Here is a 26,712-nt window from a genome sequence, read left to right as displayed (position 1 = left end):
CGATTCTCCTCGAAATTTGCTCCAAAACCGTAAAACGACTATAACTTGGTCGTTTTAACTCCAAATTGAACAAAATTTGAATCGTAGCTCTCTGACACCTAAAATATCATAAACATGAACTTTAACACAGTAAAAGATACATAAATGTATGAATTTATTAATAATAATGAATGCATTTTCATGCATTATCACTTATTATTAATATTAATTATTTATGTATCATACAATACCCTCTTAGTACCATAGGCTAATGCCCACATAAGCTACACTTAGGGTCAACACCCCAAATCTGACATACATGCTCATGTCATATGCAATCCTCTATATATTGTCAACCTTATAATACAAAACTAAGAAATTCATGCTTACATAAGCACCCCAGTTACGTATTGCTACACTTGCAATACATGCAAACAACTATATATCATGCATTTAGATCTACGTATTGCCACATCATCAATACATTAACTGAAAAAAAAAGAATATAAGGGTATCCATATGCATCACACCACACATGCATGTTTGCATACCACCCGTGCATCTTAACACGAACAGGGTCCCTCCTTGGACCAACTGAAAACAAATGGGTGTCTCATTTTACAAAGATTAATAAAAATCAACAAACACTGATCTCAACAACTCATACACAACTACTTTGAGTTGGTTTCATCGAATCTCAGGCTGAACAACCTTTACTCACATAAAAATCCATCATATAAATCTCATAACCCACTCAAGAGTTAACTTTTTTGAGTTCAAGAGCCAACTCTTGAGCCAAACAGAACTTAAATAACACACAGGAGTCAACTTTTGAGCTACAAAAGTCAACTCACAGTATGTAGGAGTTGACTCTTGAGTTGTAGAAGTCAACTCTTACATTGTAGGAGTCAACTCTTTGATTATAGGAGTCGACTATCGAGCTCTATAGAAATCAAATACACACAATAGTTTACTCTCTTGAGTTCAGGAGTCGACTCTCTATCCCCTAGAAGCACAAACAACTAAGAATGTGAGGGAGTCAACTTCAAATATGCAGAAGTTGACCTTCAAGGATAGAACAAAGAGCATGACATGAGGGAATCAACTCTGAATCTGCAGGAGTCATCCTCAGACAAGGTCGAACAAAAAAATCAAGATTCAAAAATAGAATTTTCATGAATTTTCATCAGAAAATACAATGGTAAACAATTCTAGCATAGATTTCTACGAGAAACATGTTTAAATTGGCATTTAAAGCTCATACTCACTTAAACACACATGTATGCTTTTAAAAACACCATTTTCTAAACATACAACCGTCATGGGCATGCAAAATTTCTACAAAGCTCAAATCTAAACATGGTTTGTCAACTTCATAAAATCTGGTAGCATACCATAAATTTTTTAGCAGAAAACACTCATGATGCACATATTAAATTGCCTCCCAAACATGCCAAAATTTTAAATAAGCTTGCATGGTTTTAAATAAAACTTCATCTACATGCTTACATGCTCCTAGAGGTTGATAGAGTAAAAGGATCACACCTTGATACACAAGAAATCCAAAGAATCCACCTGAAAATCGAATTCAGCCCTCAAACCACAAATTTATCAAGGTTCAATCGGTATCACTCTCTTATTATCTTATTTATATGCAGAAACATCCTCTACAAAAAACAACTCCACACCCTGCACCTTTCACTTAGGCATGTGAAAGGGATGGGGTTTGACGCCAAGTTGAAGAAATGGGAGTGAGAGTGTAGTGCGGATGAGAGAGATGAGAAGAGAGAGTATACGTAACAAGAAAGAGAAATTGAAATTAGTTTAGGTTTAATTAAAATTATATAACTACAATCATTTTCCTTAATACATATCAACACAAACAAACAAGTTTGTGGGGGCTGAGATGTATATTTTAATGACAGTGACTTAAGTCACCATACCAACAAGAGAGAGACCTGAAAATGGTAGGGATTGAGAGGAAGATTAAGATGGAGAAAGCTCTTCTAACAGCCCATGGAATGAGATGTATCATGGGTAGAGGTGTCAACAGGCCTGGTTTACCCAGACTCGACCCGAACCAAACTCTATAGGGTCCAGGTATGGTGATAAATAAGAAGACTGGATTAAGACCCGAAGGTCTGATTAATACATGGACCTGGGTATAGTTTGTGAAATTTTATACCAGATCTGAACCCAACCCAAGTTTCGATTAAGACACAAAATTTCAATGTAAAAATGATAAAAAAGATGGTTTTACCTAGTATGGTCTAGGTTTGGTTCATGTAGTTTTTATCAGGTCCGGATATGGTTTTTCTTATAATGGACCCTGGGTTCGGACCTGATACCGTACCCAAAAATCTGGTTCAAGTCTGGTTTCAGTTAGGTCCGAACCAAACCCGACCTGTTGGCACCCCTAATCTTGGGTGAATGATTACCTTAATGAAAAAGAATTTTTGATAAGAAAAATTCATCGACCTCTTATGCGAAAGAATTTTTCTTAGTAAAAAACCAGACTTTTCACAAAAGACTTTTCTTTCAAAAATAATCTTGTTTGAAATGATTAAAAATTTTGTTTTTTTCTTTTCTACCTGCATTTTTTCAACCCATTTTCTAGCTTCCAAAGGTGCCCTAAGAGTATTTCCAAAAATGGGGCACAGCCTCCTCGATTTCCTACCACCATTCATTGTTGGCTGTTGAGAGAGAGAGAGAGAGAAATAATATATTGCATGCACAGTTATTAAACAAAAAAAACAAAAAAGAGATAAAGTTGAAACATTCATCCAATCATCAAACCAATTAGTCACACTTTCATCTTTTTTGACGTGCACTGTCAAGCCATGCATCTGGTTCGTGATTTCCACAGGTAACTCGGAGACCATGTACCCGTAACAGCATTTCCCTTGATAAGTAGCAAGTTGTGACCATCGTTTTTAGGCATTTTGCAGACTTTATGGTGAAGTGATACCATTGTACGATTGCGACTCACCGAGCCAGCCATCTCACTCTGATGCAGCTGTTGAATGTTTTTACCAGGCCATACCATTGTACAGAATAGGCTTCACAACCATCAATCAAACTATGAGAGATAAAAAAGTTCTAACATAGTAGCAAACTGCTACTGTTGTACAATGGGATACCCACAACCAACCAACTATCCATCTCACATTGGGATAGCCCTCAAGAATCAAGATTGGTCCCCTTTTAGACTTACCTATGTACATGACTACAGGATCCCACTGTCCCCCTTCATGTGAATCTTGCTTATACAGAATAGCATGGATTGACCACTAAACTATTGTAAACTTAATATAGGTTTTGGGTGATCCCATCTTCCTCGGCCAAGCGTGGGTGATGTAAGAGTTAGGGACTCGCACAGGGGGGGGGGGGGGGGGTCCTCCCCTGCCCCCCGCGACTAATCGCCGAGTTAGAACTGTCCTGGCGAGTAATTTCTCGGGGGAAGTAAACTTTGGAGCTGATTAGAAAGCCGAGGTGGGGAGCGAGCCGGCTTGTTTGTGGGGGGCATTGTTTGTAATAATAATTGGAACGATAGAAAACTTAGCTGAGAAAAAAAGTGGTGTTGAAAAAGTAGGAAAAAGTGGATGAATCACTTTGAATAAATAAATAATCTACGATAAAAGAAGGAGAGAGGGTACTGGAGGCTCCACAACAGGAAGGGCAACTAGAAATAGCAGCTAAGTTATATTTTAATCTGTTCCGCCTCCAACAACTCTCTTTCCATTGGCAAAAATCACCGCCTCTCTCTCTCTCGACCGCCTTTTAAAAATGGCCCTATCCATGGTTTTTTGGTATTAGACTCTCTCTCTCTCTCTGTAAACTCTTTTTGGTTTTTCTTGTTCCATTGTGAGTGGAAAGAATGAGTAAAGAAGAAGATATCAAGTTCTTGAAGATCCAGGTACTTTTGTTTTGCTTCCAAAAGCCCAGATCTTGCAAATATTCATCCTCTGTTTTCCTGTCTTCTCACTTTTTTGTTTGAACTATTCCATTTAATGCAGTTCGACTGTTCTTATTGCCAAATCTTGGTTCTTCTTTAATCTGCTTTCTGAGTGTTCTCTGTTTTGTTCTTCTTTCAGACGTGTGTGCTCAAAGTGAACATTCATTGCGATGGATGTAAGCAGAAGGTGAAGAAGCTGCTGCAGAAAATAGACGGTGAATACCATTTCTCAAATTTACAATTTGTTTCTGTTCATTCGAGTTCACCTTGTTGTTGTTTTAATCCGTCCGCTTGCTTGCTTTTTTAATCGCTGCTTCTGCAGTTATTTATTTTCTTCTTTTCTGTGGGGATTAATTTTCAGGGGTCTATACGACCACCATTGATGCGGAACAGGGGAAGGTGACGGTTTCAGGTAATGTAGATCCGGCAACTCTGATCAAGAAACTGGAAAAATCAGGAAAGCATGCAGAGTTGTGGGGTCAGAAGGGAAACCAATTCAACTCCCAAATTCAGAAGTTTCAACTTGACAACAGTAATAACCAGAAGGATGGCAAAACTCAAAAGGGCGGCAAAGATCAGAGAGGCAATCAGCAGCAACAACAACAACAACAGCAGCTTATGCAGCAACACCAGCAGCTGCTGCAGCAACAGCAGCTTCTCCAGCAGCAGCAGCAGATGGCCAAAGGCGTGAAGGACATGAAGTTCCTTCCTCATTTCAAAGACATGAAACTCCCATTCAAAGACCCCAAATCCGTCAAGTTCAACATGCCGGTGGAAGATGATTTCGGTGACGATGATGATGATTTCGACGCCTATGATGACGACGACGAATGCGATGAGGATGAGATCGATGTGTTCAACAAGATGCAGTCCCTGAAGCAAGCAAAGCCGGCGAATGAGGGTCAAGTCATGAAAGGCAACCAACATATTGTGAATGAAAAAAATGGTGGGAAAAAGGGTGGAGAGAATGGGAAAAAGGGTGGTGGTGGAGATTCCAATCCCCAAAACAAAGGTGGTCATGGTGACGCTAAAAATGGCGGCAGTGGTGGTGGTAAGAAAGGTGGGAACAATACAGATCAAGGGAGTGGTGGAAAAAATGGTGGTAAAAACGTTGGCTTTATTGATGTAAAAACTAGTGGTGGTGGTGGTGGTGGTGATAGCAATGGTAAGAATAAGATGCCTAATGGTGCTAATGGTGGTGGTAAGCCCCCCAATAATGGTGGTGGCAAGCCCCCCAATAATGGTGGTGGCAACAACAATGGAGGCAAGAAGGGTGGGAAAAACGAAGGTGGTGGTCACCAAATGCATGGTTTTCAGAACATGGAAGTTAATACTAATGGTGGTCATGCTGCTGCTCATGTTGGTGGTGGTGGTTTTCAGATGGGCGGGTTTCCGGCCAGCCACGGCGTGCCAGCCATGATGAACACCGGCGGATATTTGCAGGGAGCCACGCCGGAGTCTCTGGCCGGGAACCCCTACTACCAGCAGTACCTAGCCATGATGAACAACCGGCAGGTGGCCGCTGCGAACGAGCGGTACCTCCAGATGGCCTACAGCCGGCCGCCGGCCGCTGCCTTTGCTTACCAGCCCCCGCCCTCCGAGTCGGCCGAGTACGCCACCCATTTCTTCAGTGATGAGAACGCCAACAGCTGCTCCGTCATGTGATGAACCGATCCGCACAACCGGTCCAACCTCTGGACCGAACCGGGTCGGCTCGTTGAGTTGGCGCTCAGTGTAGGAAGTTGGTCTGTTTGGTTCATACTCACGTGGGGGGGAATCCTTAGTTTTTATCTTTTTTCTTAGCTGGGGTTGGGTTGGAGTATATTTTTATTGTTGTTACCAACGTATCATGTTATTATTTATATAAAAATAGATGTTGAAGTACTCGAGTCATATGCCATTGCTCTCTCTCTCTCTCTCTGCCTTTTTTTATTGTCTTTTTGATCTTTTTTTTTTTCCAGGGTAAGAGGCCTAGGGTTCGTGTAGTGGAATAGAATGGTCTCTAGGTGATGCGAATGTGGTGGGGCATAAGAGTTTCTAATTTCTATTTCTGTTGATGAAATGTCAAGTTGAATCAAATCATTTTAGCTATACATATTGAAGTCTGCATGTGGCGCTCCTCCTTGCACTCTGCGAGTGGCAGAGACATGCAGGCATGTGGAGTAAATGCGGGAAGCCAATCGCAGTATTCAACTACTTCACGCCCTTCACAAGCAGCAAGCTGAACTGTACAGTGTGCTTTCTGGTCAAAATGACAACTCCGTGCGCATCGTAGCATGTGGATTCGATGGATTTCTGTTCAGCATACATGTAGGGGTAATGTTTGCTACCCTTGTGGGTAAGAAACCTCTTAGTGAAAAAAATGTAATATGTTTTATTTTGTTTCAGTTTTTTTTTTTCAGATCTGACCCTTCAGATTATAAATTAAGTTTAGCAGAAACTGACCTTTGGATCATGATTTTTTAATGTATATATATTAGATTTTAAGTGTTGAAAAATCAATGGCCAACAATGTATTAAATTTTTAGATTTTATGATAAAATAGATATTTTTATGTTAAAAAAATTTATGATCCAAGATTGTATACTTATAATTTTGATCATATGCCGAATACATTCAGATTTAGTTAAAACAACCTCCCCTATGAGTTCCAATTACAGGCTTCCTTGCCCACATGTGTGTAATGGAGATAGATAGGAGTTAAAACCTAGGGTTTTACCAACCCAAACCTAGTTTGCAAACACTAGCCCTGTTGAGTTGTTTGGGTGGCCAAAAACCTAGTTTTCAGTTTTTAGTCACAAAAAACCAAAATGAGAAAAAAAAAAGTGGGTCATTTTTCAACCGGCGGCTGGTCAGAAAATGGCCAATCAGCCATTAAATTGTGAAAAAAAGAGAGAGGAATGGCTAGCCACCAGAAAATAGCTAGCCGGCCATCAGCCAAAAAATGGCCAGCCTGGGGTCAAGAGGCATGGGCGACCCCAGACCAGCCATTTCCTGACCAGTGGCTGGTCGGAAAATAGTTGGCCAGCCTTATTTTTCAAAAAAACTGTTAAAAAAAGGTGGCTGGCCGGCCATTTCTCTGTTGGTGGCTGGCCAGCCACCACCATTGCTGAAAACACAAAAATAAAGAGGGGTTTTTCGGCCATTTTCCGGCTGGACTCCATTGGTATGTAGGGAGGTGGGGGGAGGGGAGAGAGAATTTGTGGGAGTTGATGATGATGTGAGGGAGGCTAGGTTTGAACTCTCCCCAGGTTTTCAACCAGATTTTTTTTAAAGGGCAAACTGGGGTTAGACAGACCCTTACCAGTTATACAACTATACCATTGGGTTTGAACTTGCAATGTCCCAACGAAAGATGACGTGCACCAGCTGCTCCTACCAGACAAGCGGACTCTGTTGGTTTTCAACCAGATTTTGTTGTCACCCAAACACATCAAAACCTGGGTTTGGGGCTGAAAACCCAATTGATCACCCAAAACTGGGTTTTGGGTGGGGTGTCATCCAAACAATGCTTAAGTGGTCCACCTACTTGTTTTAGCCTTCAAAATTCAATTTTAGAGATGTTTTTGAGAAAATCTGTCCATACGGATGTGATCTTATAGACCAAAAACCTATGAATCACCTTTTGGATCAAGTTTGTTTGGTGTACAGATAGGATTTTATAAGGATCTAGACATCCATAGTTTTGTTTTAAATTTTGTTACATTATACGCATCAAAAAAATTGACCAGGTAATTTGTTTATAGGTTTTCAATCATGAAGATGGAATCGGTACAGTCGAGATTTTTGGAAAATATCCCTAAATATTATTTCCCAAAGTAGGGATAGGTAGGTGGACCATTTAGTGAGAAGACCTAAACTGTCTGTCAAACTTCGTTGACATGTAGGTAAGGTTTTACAAGGATTTAAAAATCATCTTTGTGAAATTTTTGAAAGGCATCCAAAAAGTTTGATTCAAGAGCTTATTTATAAGTTTTTGACCATGCAAATTCAGCAAATTTGACCGTACATATGTGTTAGACAGTCTTTTTTTTATAAACAAAATATGATTTTTTAAGCTTGAAATATTTTATGAAAATCTTAGATTAGCGATTTTTAAACCTTATAAAAACCTGCTTACTTATCGGAATCAAATGATCCAAGACTCCATTCCTATAAAATCAAGTATATAGAACACATTTGTATTGAATGGTTAGATTTAAAGAAAACATAAAAAACCCTTCAAAAGCATGGTTAGCAATTACCACCTCTCTCTCTCTCTCTCTCTATATATATATATATATATATATATATATTAGCTACTAATAAAAGTATGAGACTGGTCAGCTAAAAGTCATAGGTGCAAGTTGTATCAACTCAATTTAATCACACATATGTGTTCAGCATGGTTTGTTTTTTGAGGATCAAGTCTTGGATTGTGCTTTTCTGATGTAAAAATATGATTTTTTGAGTTATAAATTTTTTATACATTGTGGGCCATTGATTTTTGGACTCCTTTAAAAACTTAATTACTTATCATAATCACATATGTAACATTTGATCTACAAAAAATCTCGTTAGTTATGTACCTTCATTAGTAGTTAATATTTACCCCCTATATCTATCTATCTATCTATCTATCTATCTATCTATCTATATATATATATATATATATATATATATGTGTGTGTGTGTGTGTGTGGTAACTGCCTACTACTTTTCTGGCTTACTGCTGCATTTGAAAGGTTTTTTCATGTTTTTCTTAAATCTAACCATCCGTCGGCCATAAAATTGGTAGGCAGCTATCACGTTTCTTATATTTTTATGTTGTTTTTCTCTTATCAGATGTGTTTGGCATAATTGATTGCTCAAAAATGATACTTGGATCATTTTTTTTATAAAACTATATTTTTTAAGTCTTGAATATTTATGAAAATTTTAGACCATGTATTTTTAAGCATTATAAAAACTTATTTGTGGGTCAAAATTGGACAACATAAGAGTTTCTATAAAATCAAGCATGTATAACACATTTGTACGTCACATTTAAGAAAAACGTAGAAAGACCCATTAAAAGCTTGGTAGGTTGGTGGTAGGCAAGAAATGTGGTAGGCAACTCTCTCTCTCTCTCTCTCTCTCTCTCTCTATATATATATATATATATATATATATATATATATAGTTGCCTATCACTTTTCTAGCCTACCAAGCTTTTGAAGGGTTTTTCCATCTTTTCCTTAAAGTTTATCATACAAAAGTGTTCTACATACCTGATTTTATAAAAATCAACTTTTTTGTCATATGATTCTTACACACAGGTAAGATTTTATGAAGTTTAAAACTCAACATTTTAAGATTTTTATAAATATTCATGGCTTAAAAGATCATGTTTTTTATTGATTAAACATGATTTAAATATCTTTTCCTTGCAAATTGCCCATGTCGAACACATCTACAGGTCAAGTATATGAAAAACATCACAATAATAGATTTCTTATATATATATATATATATATATATATATATATATATATATATATATATATATATATATATATAAGACAACATTGGCTACACTTGTGGGTAAGGAACCCCTTAGAACAAAACTATAATATTTCCTATTTTTTATCTTTTTGCGCATCTGATCCTCAAATTGTGTTTTACATGTTTAGGTTAGTAAAAATCTATGCTTGGATCATGTTATTCTTGTGGTGTAGCCACCCCAATTTTGACCTATCAATCTTGTGTCAAAGGTCAATTTTTTAAAAGCCAATTGACCCAAATTTTCTTGGTATACTCTCTACTTTCATTGCACTTTTGGCCTATAAAACAACATCCTTAAGACTTGTCCAAAAAAAAGTTTAAACTAGAGAGTCCTACCTTTCAAACATGATAAAATCAAGTCATTTTGATACTAAAGCGCAAAGTTATAACCAAAATAAGTTGATTTGTCTACCTAAAAAAACTATTTTCGAGTAGGGTCCACTTTAACTCTTATTTTGACCATCAAATCAATCAAATTTGGTTTTTTACCAAAAAGATTATTTAAAGTAGAGAATGTTAAATTTTCAACACACCAAACTACACCTTAAAAGAATGCACAATTAGAGAGTAATGGCCAACACAGGACAACAATCACGATCAATTTTGTTTGACGATAAGTCAAAAGGTTTGACTTGTCGTTAGACAATGTCTGACGACAAGTCAAAAAATTTAACATGTCGTTAGACCTAACTTTGACTTTTCATTAGACAAGATGGATTATCATCAGATAGAGGTCGAAGACTAACTACCTATAATGAAGATGGAGCCGGCCATGTCACCCATTCACACTTTGGTCCACCTGAGAGAGGGTGGTTTGGTACAACCCTGAGTGACAAATATCACATGTAGGTTGTAGCTACATGTCATACCGACTTGAAAAATTAAGGAGCAGAGGCATCCTTAGACCTCCGTCACTCAAAGTCAGGGAGGTTTAGGTCACCGGATAAACGGTAGGCCTCAGTTGTTGCAGCGATAGGGATTGCAATCCAGGTTTGCCCTTGCGCCGAATATCTCTCGGTCCTTTGTCAACTGTGAGTTTGGGTTGGTTTATCCGGTCAGTAGGTACTATGACAAATATACAATTTTCATAATGAACATCGTAGTATACTCTAGCTAACATAATGACAAATATCTCTGTCTACCCAGAGGAGAAAAGACTATCAAAACATAATAATACTAACCCTGCTAACTTACTAACATAGTTAGTTGCGATTTATTTGAGATTATGATCATGTTATTCATATTGTTATTTCATATTTGAGATTATGATCATGTTATTTATAATGTTATTGCATAGTTGAGATTATGATCATGTTAATCATATTGATATTGCATAATTAAGACTATGATCATGTTATTTATATTGATTACTTGATATCTCATGATAAGATGTCAAAGATGCATAATGATATGACTGCCTTGATACATGTTATGATATATGTTTTGATTACTTATTATAATGCATGATGCTTAAGTTTGTTTACCGTCTCGCAAGAGTTTTCACCATGTTTCATGGAGTGCAGGTGATGAACAATGATGCGGTGTGAGAGATAGTGTGTGGCGAGGCCCTGATCCAATATTCCCTAATTAAGTTGCCGATCTTGAAATCAGCTGCCAAGTGTCTCATTTTAATGAGATATTTTATTAAACATTTGGGGATGTATAACATTTAAAACTATCTTAGTCTCATGGAATTATATTTACTTCCTTTGGTTTGTAAGATGGATCTCAATTTCAAATATGTAACTCATTTTTGTAATCGACCGAAATTGTCTGACTTTTCAAACCTAAACTATTTTCCGCTATGCTATTTCAAAAAAAATTGGGGTTAAAATTCTACATTTTCAAGTTGGAAATTTTGAGGCATTACAGGCTATGTCTAATTTTTGTTTCTTTTTTTTTTTGAAACTAACATAGCTGACGAAAAATTATCGTCAACATAAAAAATATACCCAACAATTTTTATCATCAATTATATCCAATTCTTTTTTTTTTTGAAACTAATAAAGCCGATGATAAATTATCGTCGGTATAAGAGATATAGATAATTATTTTTACCATCAGCTATATTCAATTTTTTTTTTTTAAATTAATATAGTTCACAATGATTATCGTTGGCATACTAGCATATTAACAATAATAATTATTGTCGTCAGTAGATTACAAATAATCAACATATTAACGATGATAATTATCATCGTCAATATGCTGATCATTTGTAATCTATTGACAACATATCGATGATGATAATTATCATCGTCAATAAGTTGTCAAATGCTTATCATAGAATCAATGATAATTATCATTGTCAATATACTGATTATTTATAATCTATTAATGATGATAATTATCATATTTACCAGATTAGAAATAATCAGCATGTTGGCGATGATAATTATCGTTGTCAATATGTTGATTATTTATAATCTATTGACGATGACAATTATCATCATCAATATGGTGATTATTTATAATCTATTGACGATGATAATTATCATCATCAATAAGATGTCAAATGCTCAATATAGTGACTACGTTAATTATTATTGTCAATATGTTGATTATTTATAATCTATTGGCAATGATAATTATCATTGTTAACATATTACAAATAATTGGCATATTGACAACAATAATTATCATCATCAACATGTTGATTATTTGTAATATGTTGATGACAATAATTATCGTCGTCAATATGTTGCCAATAAATTACAAAAGATCAACATATTGATAATGATAATTATCATCGTCAATATGCTGATTAGTTGTAATCTACTGACAATGCTAATTATTGTCGTTAGTATGCTGGTATGCACCGAGATTTTCATAGGTTTTATTAATTTTTTCTAAAATTTCACCGTACATATAATACCTATGATTTTCATGAATATTCTCATAAATAATAAATGAGTAATGATAATAAGAGCTATGAACTAAATAGAGTAGATTTTATAAAAAAAATAAAACGACTAAGTATCTTGCCGACCCTAGTAAAAATCGCATTCGAAATTAATTTTAGTAAAAATGACATTTCTGAGTAGAGAATTTAGTTAATTATAATAAATTAGTATTTAAAAGAATTGCATATAAATTTAAAATAATTTAGATTACATGTAGAGTCATTCCATTTAAAATTTAAATATGGTTTTAGAAAATCCAAAATATCAAATAAAGTCAATTAATAAAATAGAGAAATTATGGAATAAAAAATTGGATTTAACCAAAACCAATAAAGAAGTAGAGGTCCATTGGTGGGTCATCCCCTATGAGGCCCATCCTATGTGGTGCCTTAAGGTTAAATTGAGAAAATTTTATTTAAAACTTTAAATTACAAGTTTCTTAAAAGTTTTCAAAAATCAATTTAAAAAAAATTAAGTCAAAAGTTACCAAAATCAAGGAAAACCTTTCCAAGAGGGGCCTTCCCATCCTAGAAGGTTCTAGGATGGGCTGAATAGCAAAGAAGAAAAACAATGAGATATGGAAAGAATAGTGGAAGGAAAGAAAAAAAGAAAAAAAAAAAGAGGACCAAGTCAACTTGCTTGCCAAGCAAGCAAGTTTGACTAGTTTGAAATTTGAAAAAAAAAGCCACACAAGGGGGAGACGTTCAGCCTTGTGGACCCTCCTTGTATGGCATTAAATCATATGATGTACATAATAGTACATCATATGGGCACCTAACCTTGATTAACTAAGTAAAAAAAAGTATATATATTGTAAGACATAAAAATAAAATAAAATAAATACATGATTAAGAAAATTAAGAAAAGAGAAAAGGAAGGAGGTAGGAGATCTAAATCAAGGGCTAAGATTAAATCTTATCACCTTGAACTAGGCTAGGGCCTATAAAAGAGAAGGAGGGGCTCACCCCCCCCCCCCCCCCCCTCCATTTGGCCATTTTTGCATCTCTTCTTCTTCTTCTTCTTCCCTTCTTTTCTTGGTCTTTCTTCTGTCACATTATAAAGAGGATTGTACCACACGTTAAAGGGGGGCTGAGCATCGAGCTGCAGCTATCACACGAAAAGAAGGAGGTGATTCGGGTGGAGAAACTTATTTTTCAGATAATGAAGTCATTTTCATCGAAAAATAGGTAGGGTTCCTGTTCTCTACACGTAGATCAAAACTCATATTTATGAGTTTATACTGATTCTAAATAAATATATCTTGTACCAAACCTCCTATGTGAAGATTCAATATCAGATTTATCATATTTAGAGTAGAGACAATTTTTTGATAGAAAACCCTCTAAAAAAATTGATTTCTATTAAATCGGTTTTAAAGAGTTTACAATATAATTGAGCTTGGTACACATATGCATGTATACACACTGAATCAGAGGTGTACACATGCATATACATGTGAGACAAGACTCTAGTTTCGAGTCTTAGGAAAAAAATATGTATATATACATGTTGCATTGTAGCCAAATACGGGCAAATCGAGCATAGCCAATTAGCCCAAATTCGAGGCACCAAGGGTTTTTGAATGATCCAAAAATATATTAATTAAGTAGGAGCTGATTAGATTTTCCAGTGGGGTCAGTTCACTCTCTACAAAAAAAAATGATTTAATTACAAAGGATTTTATGCCAACCGTGTATGATGAGTTTCTCAATTTTTTTTTTCAAATGCAATAAAAAGAAAATTGGCCAACTCATGCATAAATGGTCCATTCTGCAATGATAAGTGCATGCATCTTTAATTGCTCATGCATATCTAAGTGTCCATGTTTATTCAACTACTTATGATTGAAAGAAAATCGCAAGTGTGTATGATTAGTAATCATGTGAAGCATTGTAGTGCATGTATCCTTAAAGTGTTGATTGATATTTGTATGTGTGAGTGTAAGAATATGCTTTTGCATGCATGTTTTAATTTACGTGTATTGAATAACGCTTTCCCACTAAGAACTTATTAAGTCTGACCCTATTATAAAAACCTTTTTTTTAAGTAACGAATAGATGACCAATGCGATGGTGGGAGGTTGCGGCGGGACCCAAGCCAAATCTTTTTCACTTATGCTAGTGTTTTGAATTATGAGCATTCATATTTATTTTATGGACATTGAATAAGACTCTGGTATTATTAATTTAAATTTTGTAATAGAATTTTATTAAATATTGATGTTAAAATTTTAAGTTGATATATGAATGATGTGATGAATTTCTAACTCGCCCAAAGCTTTTATCCAATTTTGAATTTTTGTTGTCATAACCATTTGAAAAAAAATTATTTTTTGCAATTTTTTGGATAAAAATTTGGGGTGTTATAACTTTGTATTAGAGCCGATGAAAAAGTTTGGCTCAAAGCTCATCCAACTGACTAACATTGCTTCGTAAGTGTGCTCTTTTTTAATTTTATGCATTATGATGGTTCTTTGTAAGTGCTTATTTTTAAACCTTATTTTCATCATTGAAATCATTTTGAAAAATCATCCATCAAGTAATAATAAACCGACTTTCCACGAATGTGGCAAGTACGGGTCGAATCCACAGGGAACGAGATACATTCAAATTAAACATAAAATATCAATTTATTAATATCACAACTGTTTACAACTATGCTAACATTACAATTCTAATTAAATGACAATCTAAAAATGAAAATGAACTGAAACAACTTGCTAAGTCTTCTCCAGATCGCTAGGGGTAATTTTGTCTTTTCACCACACGTACATCTTCACTTCGTATTGTACATACACCTCTAGATCTGTTTCTAAATTATCAACCTAAAACAACGAAAATAAAGAGTCAGTATGGAGTCAATAATTAATTCTAAGTTACGTCTACAACTATTTCTGAACCAATTATTAAATTAAACTACAATTAAAAACAAAGAAAACTAAAACTATACTTTCTAGCTAAACTAACTAATTAAATACACTCTAACTAGTCTAATTGTTGTTAATTCACTAACTACATGCTAGAAAATACTAAAAATTATGTAAAATCGAGCAACTAGCTAAATGACTCTTTTGTCCCAAAATAGTGCAAAATCGAATTCTGATAGGTTTTCACAAACAGGATATTTGAAGGGGCAGACTAAGTTTGATTCTAAGTATTTATCTTTTGTTCTCTTTCTGACAGACTCAAGAGTCTGTCAAACTTTACGGAATTGAAAAACTCATCCGGAAACTCTGGATATAAGCGTTTCAAGTTCGATCAAAATTCTAGAACCGTTTGGCCCAAAGTCTAAAATCGCGAAAAACCTAATTTTGTAGAACGCTTAAAAGGCAAACTAAATCAACTCAAAACAAGTTGATTTTTGGTTTGCACACAGTTAACACACTAATGAATAGCATAGAATAGTCATTTTGAGAAAACTCAGAATAATGCACATAAGGTAACGAGCGAAAATCAATGCAAAAACTAGGTTTCTACTTCAGTACACTATTCACTTGAATTAATTCAATGTTCACACTATTGCTTAAAACACTTGCACTTACAGTCAAACAAAATGCTAGGATTAACTTTAAGTCATTGAATGACATCAATTAAACTAATTTTCTAAGTATAACAAGAACTTGAGCAACTTAATTCTAAAGTAATTCCAACTTACACATCATGACTAACTATTCTAAACTACACTGCCATTAAGAATTAGAATAATCTGATTGACTAACCTAATACAATAGTCTTAATATAAGCTAATTACGGAACCCTAGTGAGCCAATTGAATTGACTACTACTTTTACGTTAAAGTAGGAACTAGTTTAACCTACTGGAGTTTACTTAATCTAACTACGTTCTAAACAAGACCCAACTTATTTACACAATTAAAACTTAGTAAACTGCATGCATTCTAGTATAAATTAATCTAATAAATAACAGTCAACAACTACTAATTCTAAAACTAACACAAACAATAAACGACTAAAGGGGCCAATTGCATTACAATGTATAAAGCAAAATTATATCTAAACTACATTCAAAGAAAATGAACAAAGTTAATCCAATATATCATTAACCTATTCTGCTGCAGGCTACTTAAGCTTCTTAATTAGCTATTGAACAATTACCTAAAGGCTATTAACACAGAAAATTTCAACAAAAAAATGTTTACACTATGATGCCTAAATCGGTTGGGGAAATCCACCCAAATTTTGGGCTTTTTGCAATCTCTCTAACACACACAGCGCACGCTACTTAAACAACACTAAAAACTAATTAAACAATTAATAAAACACGCCTAATTTCTGCCATTTTATTGAATTGAACCTTGCACTCCACGGTTTTAGCCGGCTGGAAGTAACCCAGCCAATTTAGATGCCATAGAGGAAAATACATATACAAATATGAAAACGTAAACAAGATTAAACTAAATACCTAAATACAAATTGCAGTGCTGGTTTGGGCACTAACACGCTAACACTAAGGCTGGAAAACATAGGAAAACACATGCAACAAATAGAAAAACACGCACAGAGGTTTTTACCTAAAAGAAAGGAGAAAAGAAAGACAAACCTCACATTGGGATTGTTCGGCGAATGGGAGGACGAGGTAGAGCAAAATTTGCCTTGAAGCTGTGCCAAAATAACCCTTGTTGATGTTGTCTAACCCTGCTTTGCTGCAGAAAGCTGGAACGTGCAGCAAGTGAAACTCCGAAGGTGGCGTGAATCCAATGGTGAAGGGAGAAAGCCAGATGGGGGTAGGGCCGACTAGCCATGGCAGGGCAGACAACACCCATGCCATGGTTGGAGTCCTTCCATAGCTGCAAGTTCCTGCAAAAAAATGGAGCATGAGGCTTTAGTTCCAGCAAGGGGAGAAGACAAGGAAGGCATGTGCGGTAGAAACGGTGGAAGAGGAGTGGCGGCGACTCCAATGGATGCTGCAACTTTGGCAAACCAGAAGATGAAGAAGAAGGAGGTGTGATGGTGACTGGGGGAGAAGATGAAGGAGCAAGAGTCGGGCTCCTAGGGCATGATTTCCTAGGCAAAGACGCCCCCTCTTGGGCGTCTCTTCAGTTTTATACCAAAGGTCCCTCTTTTTGGAAATTCCAGAAAGAGGATAAAAAAATAACTAATAGTTGGGCGCCCTTTTCAAAGGGGGTTTTAGCAATTCTTTCTGAAAAATGAATTTGGGTCTGAGCTGGGTTGGATATGATGCATTTTGTCCAGATCCAAGGCCCAAAATGGTTGTTTGGATCCGAAATAACCCGGTTTGCCCCGAGGTTCGACTCGTTTCACTAAAAATGCAATATCTCTCTCGTTTTAAGTCTGATTCAAACGAAATTCGAACTGTAACTCAATGACATCTATATGCATCTAAGTGTGGGTTATAAACCTATAAATGATGCATTTATGTAATAAAAATTTATTATATTTATGCATAATTAATGTATCATCAAATATCCCTATGCTAGAATAATTGCTAGTCCCCAGCAATACACCCTACCCTCGCAACGAAGCTATGGACTACCCTAATAAAATGCAAACTTATTAAACAACTAACTCACTTTCGTAGGAGTCACGGTTGCATTCAACACATGCAACAAGCCCTTTAAACCCCTGGGTTACCCCGGTGGACGAGCGAGGTCTCGTGAGGGTTTGCAGAGATGCTACCCACAAACATAAAAAATCATGCAGAACTTCAAAATTTTCTTATAAAATGTTAGGCAATTCTCGAAATCAAATTTAGTAGACATTTCATGTAATTTTTTACTTCTCATAACATAATTAGAGATTTTATGCCTCCACGATAAAAATTTTCCTTTCACTCTTCTAAAAAGCGCATTTATCTATGATTGTTTCTCAGAAAATCGTGTATTATCATATTATTATTCATTTTTCATCACTTGCATATTTTTCTGCACAGTCTTTCATTCTACTTCTAAGTAATGGCTTTTTCTTTTTCATTGAAGCTCTCCTTTCCTTTTTCATTGAATTTTCAATTTTTCCAATTTTTCAATTCTTTTCTTTTCTTTTCTTTCCATTTGATAGCTTGTGTGTGGTCTGCTTTTGTACCCTGTGCAATGTTAATGCCTTCTTGTACCACTATTTGTATGTCGAGGACATTAACTAGGCACAAAAGTGACTTCCTTCATTTATCCTTTCGACATGAGGTTCAAACACTTTAACTTGTGTTTGGTCTAAGCTTCTGAGGCTCACAAAGTTTTCATTCTCCTTTCCGGGTGGAATTCAAACGCTTTAACTAGCTTCTGAACTCATCTTATTTAGGATTGTGAAATCATCCAAACAACCTAACGCAGGATCTTTTCTTTTGAGCTCGAGCTTTTTCCTATATTTTTCATTTACTTAGTAGTTTATTTCACACTGTGCATACTTATACTTTGTGATTCAAAATTTTCTTTTCACATTCAAATACAATCTTTTCTTTGAACTTTACATAAATACTGACTCTTTTTAGCTTTGTTCAGAAAAAAATTTCTCATGGGGCTTCTAAAAATTTCTAACATGCCAGATTATATCAAAAACATTCATATATGCTAAAAAAATTTCTGAAACGCCTAATTTATGAGTCTTAGCTACTAAAACATGATAAATAGAATAAAATAGTGTGTATCTACTTAACCACCCCCACCCATGCTTGAATGACACTGTCCCTAGTGGCATGCAGAGATATAAAATTGCAATGTAGATGCACACTAAAACGATAATATAGATACAGGAGAAAGGATAGATACAACCTGATATGCCCAAGTCTCTGAAGCCGATGATTGACTTGACTTCGCACCACCACTATGCATATACGAAAGCATAGTTTTTTGCTGATCTGGTCAATGGTCTGCTCCTGAAGGCGTGCTCTATGTTTGGTAACTTGAACTCATGCATTGAAGCATCAGATGGAAAAGTGTTCACGCATGACAACGATGAAATCCGAAACAAAAAAATCAAACCCAAACATAAAACAAATAACAATTTTATTTCTAATATACATATGATACACCCTGAATAACTATTAACAAAATAAAAGCACTAACACATAAAACAACTAAACTATGTCAGAATTACTCTATGTGATTAAAATAACAAAGAGAGATCTAGATTTAAATTAGTAATTTTAGCAAATATAGAAAAGCACAAGCTATGTTCTCTAAACTTACCTGTCTATCCGCTCCTTGAATCATGTAATTCAGTGAATTCTAAGAAAAATAGCATGTGAATCCTATATTTGCTAACTATGTTAAATCCTATTGACTAAAACAAATAAAAAACAACTAACTAAACACATATTAATAAACTGAAATCTCAGAAATAATTAGAATATAATCATTGTTCCCCGGCAATGGCGCCAAAAACTTGATGGTTTTTTGTAAGTGCTTATTTTTAAACCTTATTTTCATCGTTGAAATCATTTTCGAAAATCACACATCAAGTAATAATAAACCGACTTTCCACGAATGTGGCGAGTACGGGTCGAATCCACAAGGAATGGGATATATTCAAATTAAACTTAAAACATCAGTTTATTAATATCGCAACTGTTTACAACTATGCTAACATTACAATTCTAATTAAATGACAATCTAAAAATGAAAATGAACTGAAACAACTTGCTAAGTCTTCTCCAGATCGCCAGGGGTAATTTTGTCTTTTCACCACACGTACATCTGCACTTCGCATTGTACATACACCTGTAGATCTGTTTTTAACTTATCAACCTAAAACAACGAAAATAAAGAGTCAGTATGGAGTCAATAATTAATTCTAAGTTACGTCTACAACTATTTCTGAACCAATTATTAAATTAAACTACAATTAAAAACAAAGAAAACTAAAACTATACTTTCTAGCTAAACTAACTAATTAAATACACTCTAACTAGTCTAATTGTTGTTAATTCACTAACTACATGCTAGAAAATACTAAAAATTATGTAAAATCGAGCAACTAGGTAAATGACTCTTTTGTCCCTAAATAGTGCAAAATCGAATTATGATAGGTTTTTGTAAACAGGATATTTGAAGGGGCAGACTAAGTTTGAATCTAAATATTTATCTTTTGTTCTCTTTCTGACAGACTCAAGAGTCTGTCAAATTTTACGGAATTGAAAAACTCATCCGGAAACTCCGGATATAAGCGTTTCAAGTATGATCAAAATTCTAGAACCGTTTGACCCAAAGTCTAAAATCGCGAAAAACCTAATTTTGTAGAACGCTTAAAAGGCAAACTAAATCAACTCAAAACGAGTTGATTTTTTGTTTGCACATAGTTAACATGCTAATGAATAGCATAGAATAGTCATTTTGAGAAAACTCAGAATAATGCACATAAGGTAACGAGCGAAAATCAATGCAAAAACTAGGTTTCTACTTCAGTACACTATTCACTTGAATTATTTCAATGTTCACACTATTGCTTAAAACACTTGCACTTACCGTCAAACAAAATGCTAGGATTAACTAAAAGTCATTGAATGACATCAATTAAACTAATTTTCTAAGTATAACAAGAACTTGAGCAACTTAATTCTAAAGTAATTCCAACTTACACATCATGACTAACTATTTTAAACTACACTGCCATTAAGAATTAGAATAATCTGATTGACTAACCTAATACAATAGTCTTAATATAAGCTAATTACGGAACCCTAGTGAGCCAATTGAATTGACTACTACTTTTACGTTAAAGTAGGAACTAGTTTAACCTACTGGAGTTTACTTAATCTAACTACGTTCTAAACAAGACCTAACTTATTTACACAATTAAAACTTAGTAAACTGCATGCATTCTAGTATAAATTAATCTAATAAATAACAGTCAACAACTACTAATTCTAAAACTAACACAAATAATAAACGACTAAAGGGGCCAATTGCATTACAATGTATAAAGCAAAATTATATCTAAACTACATTCAAAGAAAATGAACAAAGTTAATCCAATATATCATTAACCTATTCTGCTGCAGGCTACTTAAGCTTCTTAATTAGCTATTGAACAATTACCTAAAGGCTATTAACACAGAAAATTTCAACAAAAAAATGTTTACACTATGATGCCTAAATCGGTTGGGGAAATCCACCCAAATTTTGGGCTTTTTGCAATCTCTCTAACACACACAGCGCACGCTACTTAAACAACACTAAAAACTAATTAAACAATTAATAAAACACGCCTAATTTCTGCCATTTTATTGAATTGAACCTTGCACTCCACGGTTTTAGCCGGCTGGAAGTAACCCAGCCAATTTAGATGCCATAGAGGGAAATACATATACAAATATGAAAACGTAAACAAGATTAAACTAAATACCTAAATACAAATTGCAGTGCTGGTTTGGGCACTAACACGCTAACACTAAGGTTGGATAACATAGGAAAACACATGCAACAAATAGAAAAACACGCACAGGGGTTTTTACCTAAAAGAAAGGGGAAAAGAAAGACAAACCTCACATTGGGATTGTTCGGCGAATGGGAGGACGTGGTAGAGAGAAATTTGCCTTGAAGCTGTGCCAAAATAACCCTTGTTGATGTTGTCTAACTCTGCTTTGCTGTAGGAAGCTGGAACATGCAACAAGTGAAACTCCGAAGGTGGCGTGAATCCAATGGTGAAGGGAGAAAGCCGGATGGGGGTAGGGCCGACTAGCCATGGCAGGGCAGATAGCACCCATGCCATGGCTGGAGTCCTTCCACAGCTGCAAGTTCCTGCAAAAAAATGGAGCATGAGGCGTTAGTTCTAGCAAGGAGAGAAGACAAGGAAGGCATGTGCGATAGAAACGGTGGAAGAGGAGTGGCGGCAACTCCAATGGATGCTACAACTTTGGCAAACCAGAAGATGAAGAAGAAGGAGGTGTGGTGGCTGGAGAAGAAGATGAAGGAGCAAGAATTGGGCTCCTAGGGCATGATTTCCTAGGCAAGGACGCCCCCTCTTGGGCGTCTTTTCAGTTTTATACCAAAGGTCCCTCTTTCTGAAAATTCTAGAAAGAGGATAAAAAAATAACTAATGGTTGGGCGCCCTTTTCAGAAAGGTTTTTAGCAATTCTTTCTGAAAAATGAGTTTGAGGCTGATCTGGGTTAGATATGGTGCATTTTGTCCAGATCTAAGGCCCAAATTGGGTGTTTGGATCCTAAATGACTTGGTTTGCCCCGAGGTTCGACCTGTTTCACTAAAAATGCAATCTCTCTCTCGTTTTAAGTCCGATTCGAACGAAATTCAAACCGTAGCTCAATAACATTTATATGCATCTAAGTGTGGATTGTAAACCTATAAATGATGCATTTATCTAATAAAAATTTATTATATTTATGCATAATTAATGCATCATCACATTGTTATGAACTGTTCCTGAAAAGTTTAAATTTTGTGTTTCATGCAAATTCTAAAATAAAATGTTAAATAGGGACATCAGTAGAAAATTTTTGTTATGCAAACATAGAAATTCACATAATTTGTATCCATGTGCTTTGCTAAAATGATCGACATGACATCGATCACATTTGGCTATATTTTGGAAATTATCACACCCTCGAGCAGTATATCCATTGCTCTTACTTACCAGACGTGGAGGTGATCATTTCAAGACATAACCTCTCTACCAACCTGATCATACTAAATATGATTGGTTTTAATGTAATTCTCGGTATTGATTGGATGTATGAGCACTATCCTTATATGGTATGTCGTGAGCGACGAATACGTTTTAATCATCTCGATCGGCATGTTCTTGAATACAAGGCTAGTAAGGGAGAGTAAAGGAAAAATTATTTCAACATTGAAAGCCCATCACTGTGTGGAGAAGGGGTGTGAGGCCTTTTTGGCCAGTGTTTTGTTGGTAGAACCCAGTATGACCCCTATGGAGGACCTAGACATGGTTCGTTAATTTACAGATGTGTTCCATGATGATCTGTCAAGCCTACCGCCTACAAGAGTGATCGACTTTTCTATAGAATTAGCCTTGAGTATGACCCCAATCTTTAGAGCTCCTTATCTCATGGTTTCTGCAGAGTTGGAAGAATTGAATAATCAACTTCAAGAGCTGATGGACAAAGGATTCATTAGACCAAGTGTTTTGTTGTGGGGGTGCTCTAGTGTTATTCATCAAGAAGAAGGATGGATCAATGTGATTGTGCATTGATTACCGCATGTTGAACTAGGTAACGATCAAGAATAGGTATCCACTTCCATGAATCGATGATTTGTTTGATCAACTTCGGGATTTCAAGGTTTTCTCAAAGATAAATCTCTGATTTGAATATCATTAATTAAGGATCAAGGATTCATATGTGCAGAAGACACTATTCAGGATGTGGTATGGTCACTACGAGTATTTGGTGATGTCATTTGGGCTAACCAATACTCCAATAGCATTTATGGATCTGATGAACATGACTTTTTGACCTTATTTGGATTTGTTCATGATAGTCTTAATCGATGATATTTTGATTTATTTAGAGAGTAAGGAAGATCACATAGAGCACCTGAGGATTGTTCTCGAAACACTTTGACAACACCAGTTGTATGCAAAAAAATTTAAGTGTGAATTTTGGTTGAAGCAGGTGATGTTTTTAGGACATGTGATCTCAAAAGACAGGGTGTCAATGGACCCTGCTAAGGTGAAAGCAGTCTTAAACTGAAAACAACTGAAGAGTGTGTCGAATATTCGCATTTTTCTTGGTCTTACAGGATATTATAGAAGATTTATTCAAGTCTTTTCTACGATAGCGACACTGATGACCAAACTACTTCGCAAGGGAATAAAGTCCATATGGACTCAGCAGTACAAAGAAAGCTTTCAGGAGCTAAAGCGGAGGCTTACTTCAGCCCTAGAGCTAAGTCTACATTCAGGCCGTGAAGGATTTGTGGTTTACAGTGACGCTTCAGGTATTTGACTTCATTGCGTATTGATGCAATATGGCAAGATCATAACATATGTTTCTCGCCAATTGAAAGTACATGAACGAAATTACCCTATGCATGATTTGGTGCTAACAGTTGTAGTTTTTGCACTTAAGGTATGACGACACTACTTGTATGGAGAGTAGTTTGAGGTTTTCTCTGATCTTAAAAGTCTCAAGTACATTTTCTCAAAGAAAGATTTAAACATGAAACAAAGATGGTGGTTAGAGTTCATGAAGGATTATGATTTTTTCATATCCTACCACCCAAAGAAAGCCAATGTAGTGGCTGATGCATTGAGCAAGAAGCTTAGCAAGCATGATCAACGGCGAGTGGAGACTACTCGAGGACCTTATTGATTGGAGACCCTTTGACACAAATTTGGGTAGCATTCAGATTGCAAGCCTAATGGTGCACACCGAACTCATGGATTGTATTATAGCTCAACAGAAGGATGACCCAAGCTTCTCAAAGATGGTTGCAGCATGCAAACAAGATGAGTCAACCCTACATCTAGAAGAAGATGGTAGCATCTGATACAATGAGAGGCTATAGGTGTCAGAGGATCAACAACTTTGAAGGGTGCTACTTGATAAGGCATATAGAACTAAGTACACTATACATCCAGGTAGCACCAAGATGTATAAGGATATGCAAAGGAACTACTCGTAGAATGGCATGAAAAGGGATATTACAGAGTATGTGTCAAGGTGCTTAGTATGCCAACAGGTCAAGATAGAACACCAGAGACCTAGCAGAATACTGTAGATGATCGAGATACCTTAATGAAAGTGGGAAGACATTACCATAGATTTTATGGTAGGTCTGCCTAGGACACGACATCAATACGACACTATATGGATCATAGTGAATTGCATTATGAAGTCGACACACTTCTTACCGACCAGGGCGAATCAGATGTTGGAGAGTCTAGCAGACTTATATGTGGATGAGATCAACAAGTTACATGAAGTACTTGTCTTGATTATTTCAAACAGAGATCAATATTTACATCCAAGTTTTGGGGACAACTTCAGAAAGCTTTAGAAACAAAGCTTAAGTTTAATACAACTTTTCACCCGCAGACAAACGAACAATCTAGACGCTAGAGGACATGTTGTGTTCTTGTGTACTGGAATGGAAGAGTGATTGGAGTAAACACTTGAAGCTAACAGAGTTTGCCTATAATAATAGTTATCATTCAAGCATTGGCATGACTCTATATGAGCGACCATAGAGGTCTCTTGTATGTTGGAGTGAGGTTGGTGATCGAGCTATCGAGTCACCAATAGTCCTACAACACTACACTGACCAAGTGCAGTTGATACAGAAGAGGCTTCTAACCGCTCAGAGCCATCAGAAAAGCTATGCAGATCCAAAGCATCGCAAAGTCACTTTTGATGTCGGGGATCACATATTTATTAAGATTTTGCCAACCAAGAGTGTGTTCCTGTTTGGCAAAAAGGGTAAGCTAAGTCTAAGGTATATAAGACCTTTTCTCATCATCAAGAAGATTGGAGGCGCAACTTACAGATTGGCACTCTTCCAATTCTCGAAGATCCATGATGCATTTCATGTATCGATGTTGAGAAAATATGTGTCTGACCTAACACATATCATCTAGTATGACGAAATAGAGATACAGAATGATCTCATGATCGAGGAAAATCTGATAGAGATTTTGGACCAACGAGAGCAAGTGTTGCAAAACAAGACTATTCTCTTACTGAAGGTACGATGGCAACACCATGGACTTGAAGAATGTACATGAGAGCCAGAAGTAGAGATGAAAGCAAAATATACAAGTCTATTTGTTTAGTAACCTTAGTCAAATTTTGAGGACACAATTTTTTTAAAGGGGTTTGGATATAATACCTATATGTTCATGAATTTTTCGTGAATATTCTCGTAAATAATAAATGGGTAATGATAATAAGAGCTATGAAATAAATAGAGTAGATTTTAGAAAAAAACTTTAAAACAACTAAGTGCCCTACCTACTTTAGTGAAAATAGCACTCAAAATTAATTTTAGTAAAAATGGCATTTTTGAGAAGGGAATTTTGATAATTATGACAAATTAGTATTTTAAAAAAATTCATATGAATTTGAAATAATTTGGATTACATGTAGTCATTCCATTTGAAATTTAAATATGGTTTTGGAAAAATTGAAATCCAAAATATCAAATAAAGTCAATTAATAAATAAAGAAATTATGGAATAGAAAATTGGATTTAGCCAAAACCAATAAAGAAGTAAAGGTCCATAGGTGGGTCATCCACTATGGGACCATCCTATGCAGCACCTCAAGGTTAAATTGATAAAAAAAATATTTAAAACTTTAAATTACAAGTTTCTTAAAAGTTTCCAAAAATCAATTTAATAAAAACTAAGTCAAAAGTTACCAAAATCAAGGGAAATCCACCCAAGAGGGGTTGTCCCATCCTAAAAG

At 35.5% G+C, this 26,712-nt stretch overlaps 1 protein-coding gene across 1 annotated transcript; it reads left to right on the top strand.

Annotated features, from left to right (window-relative positions):
• Nucleotides 1-3,856: 3,856 nt before the first annotated feature.
• On the top strand, nt 3,857-5,827 carry LOC149851305 (uncharacterized). The gene is made up of 3 exons (XM_090008167.1): nt 3,857-3,895; nt 4,074-4,149; nt 4,296-5,827. Exons 1-3 carry the CDS (start codon nt 3,857-3,859, stop codon nt 5,597-5,599), a joined length of 1,419 nt encoding a protein of 472 aa, XP_089864293.1. The 3' UTR covers nt 5,600-5,827.
• The last annotated feature ends 20,885 nt before the right edge of the window (nt 5,828-26,712 follow it).

Source organism: Nuphar pumila, chromosome 1 (genome assembly GCF_984573655.1).
Source record: "Nuphar pumila chromosome 1, dmNupPumi1.hap1.1, whole genome shotgun sequence".
In the NCBI taxonomy this organism is placed as follows: domain Eukaryota; kingdom Viridiplantae; phylum Streptophyta; class Magnoliopsida; order Nymphaeales; family Nymphaeaceae; genus Nuphar; species Nuphar pumila.
Note: the sequence above shows the minus strand (reverse complement) of the source record. Positions and strands in the feature narration are given on the sequence as shown.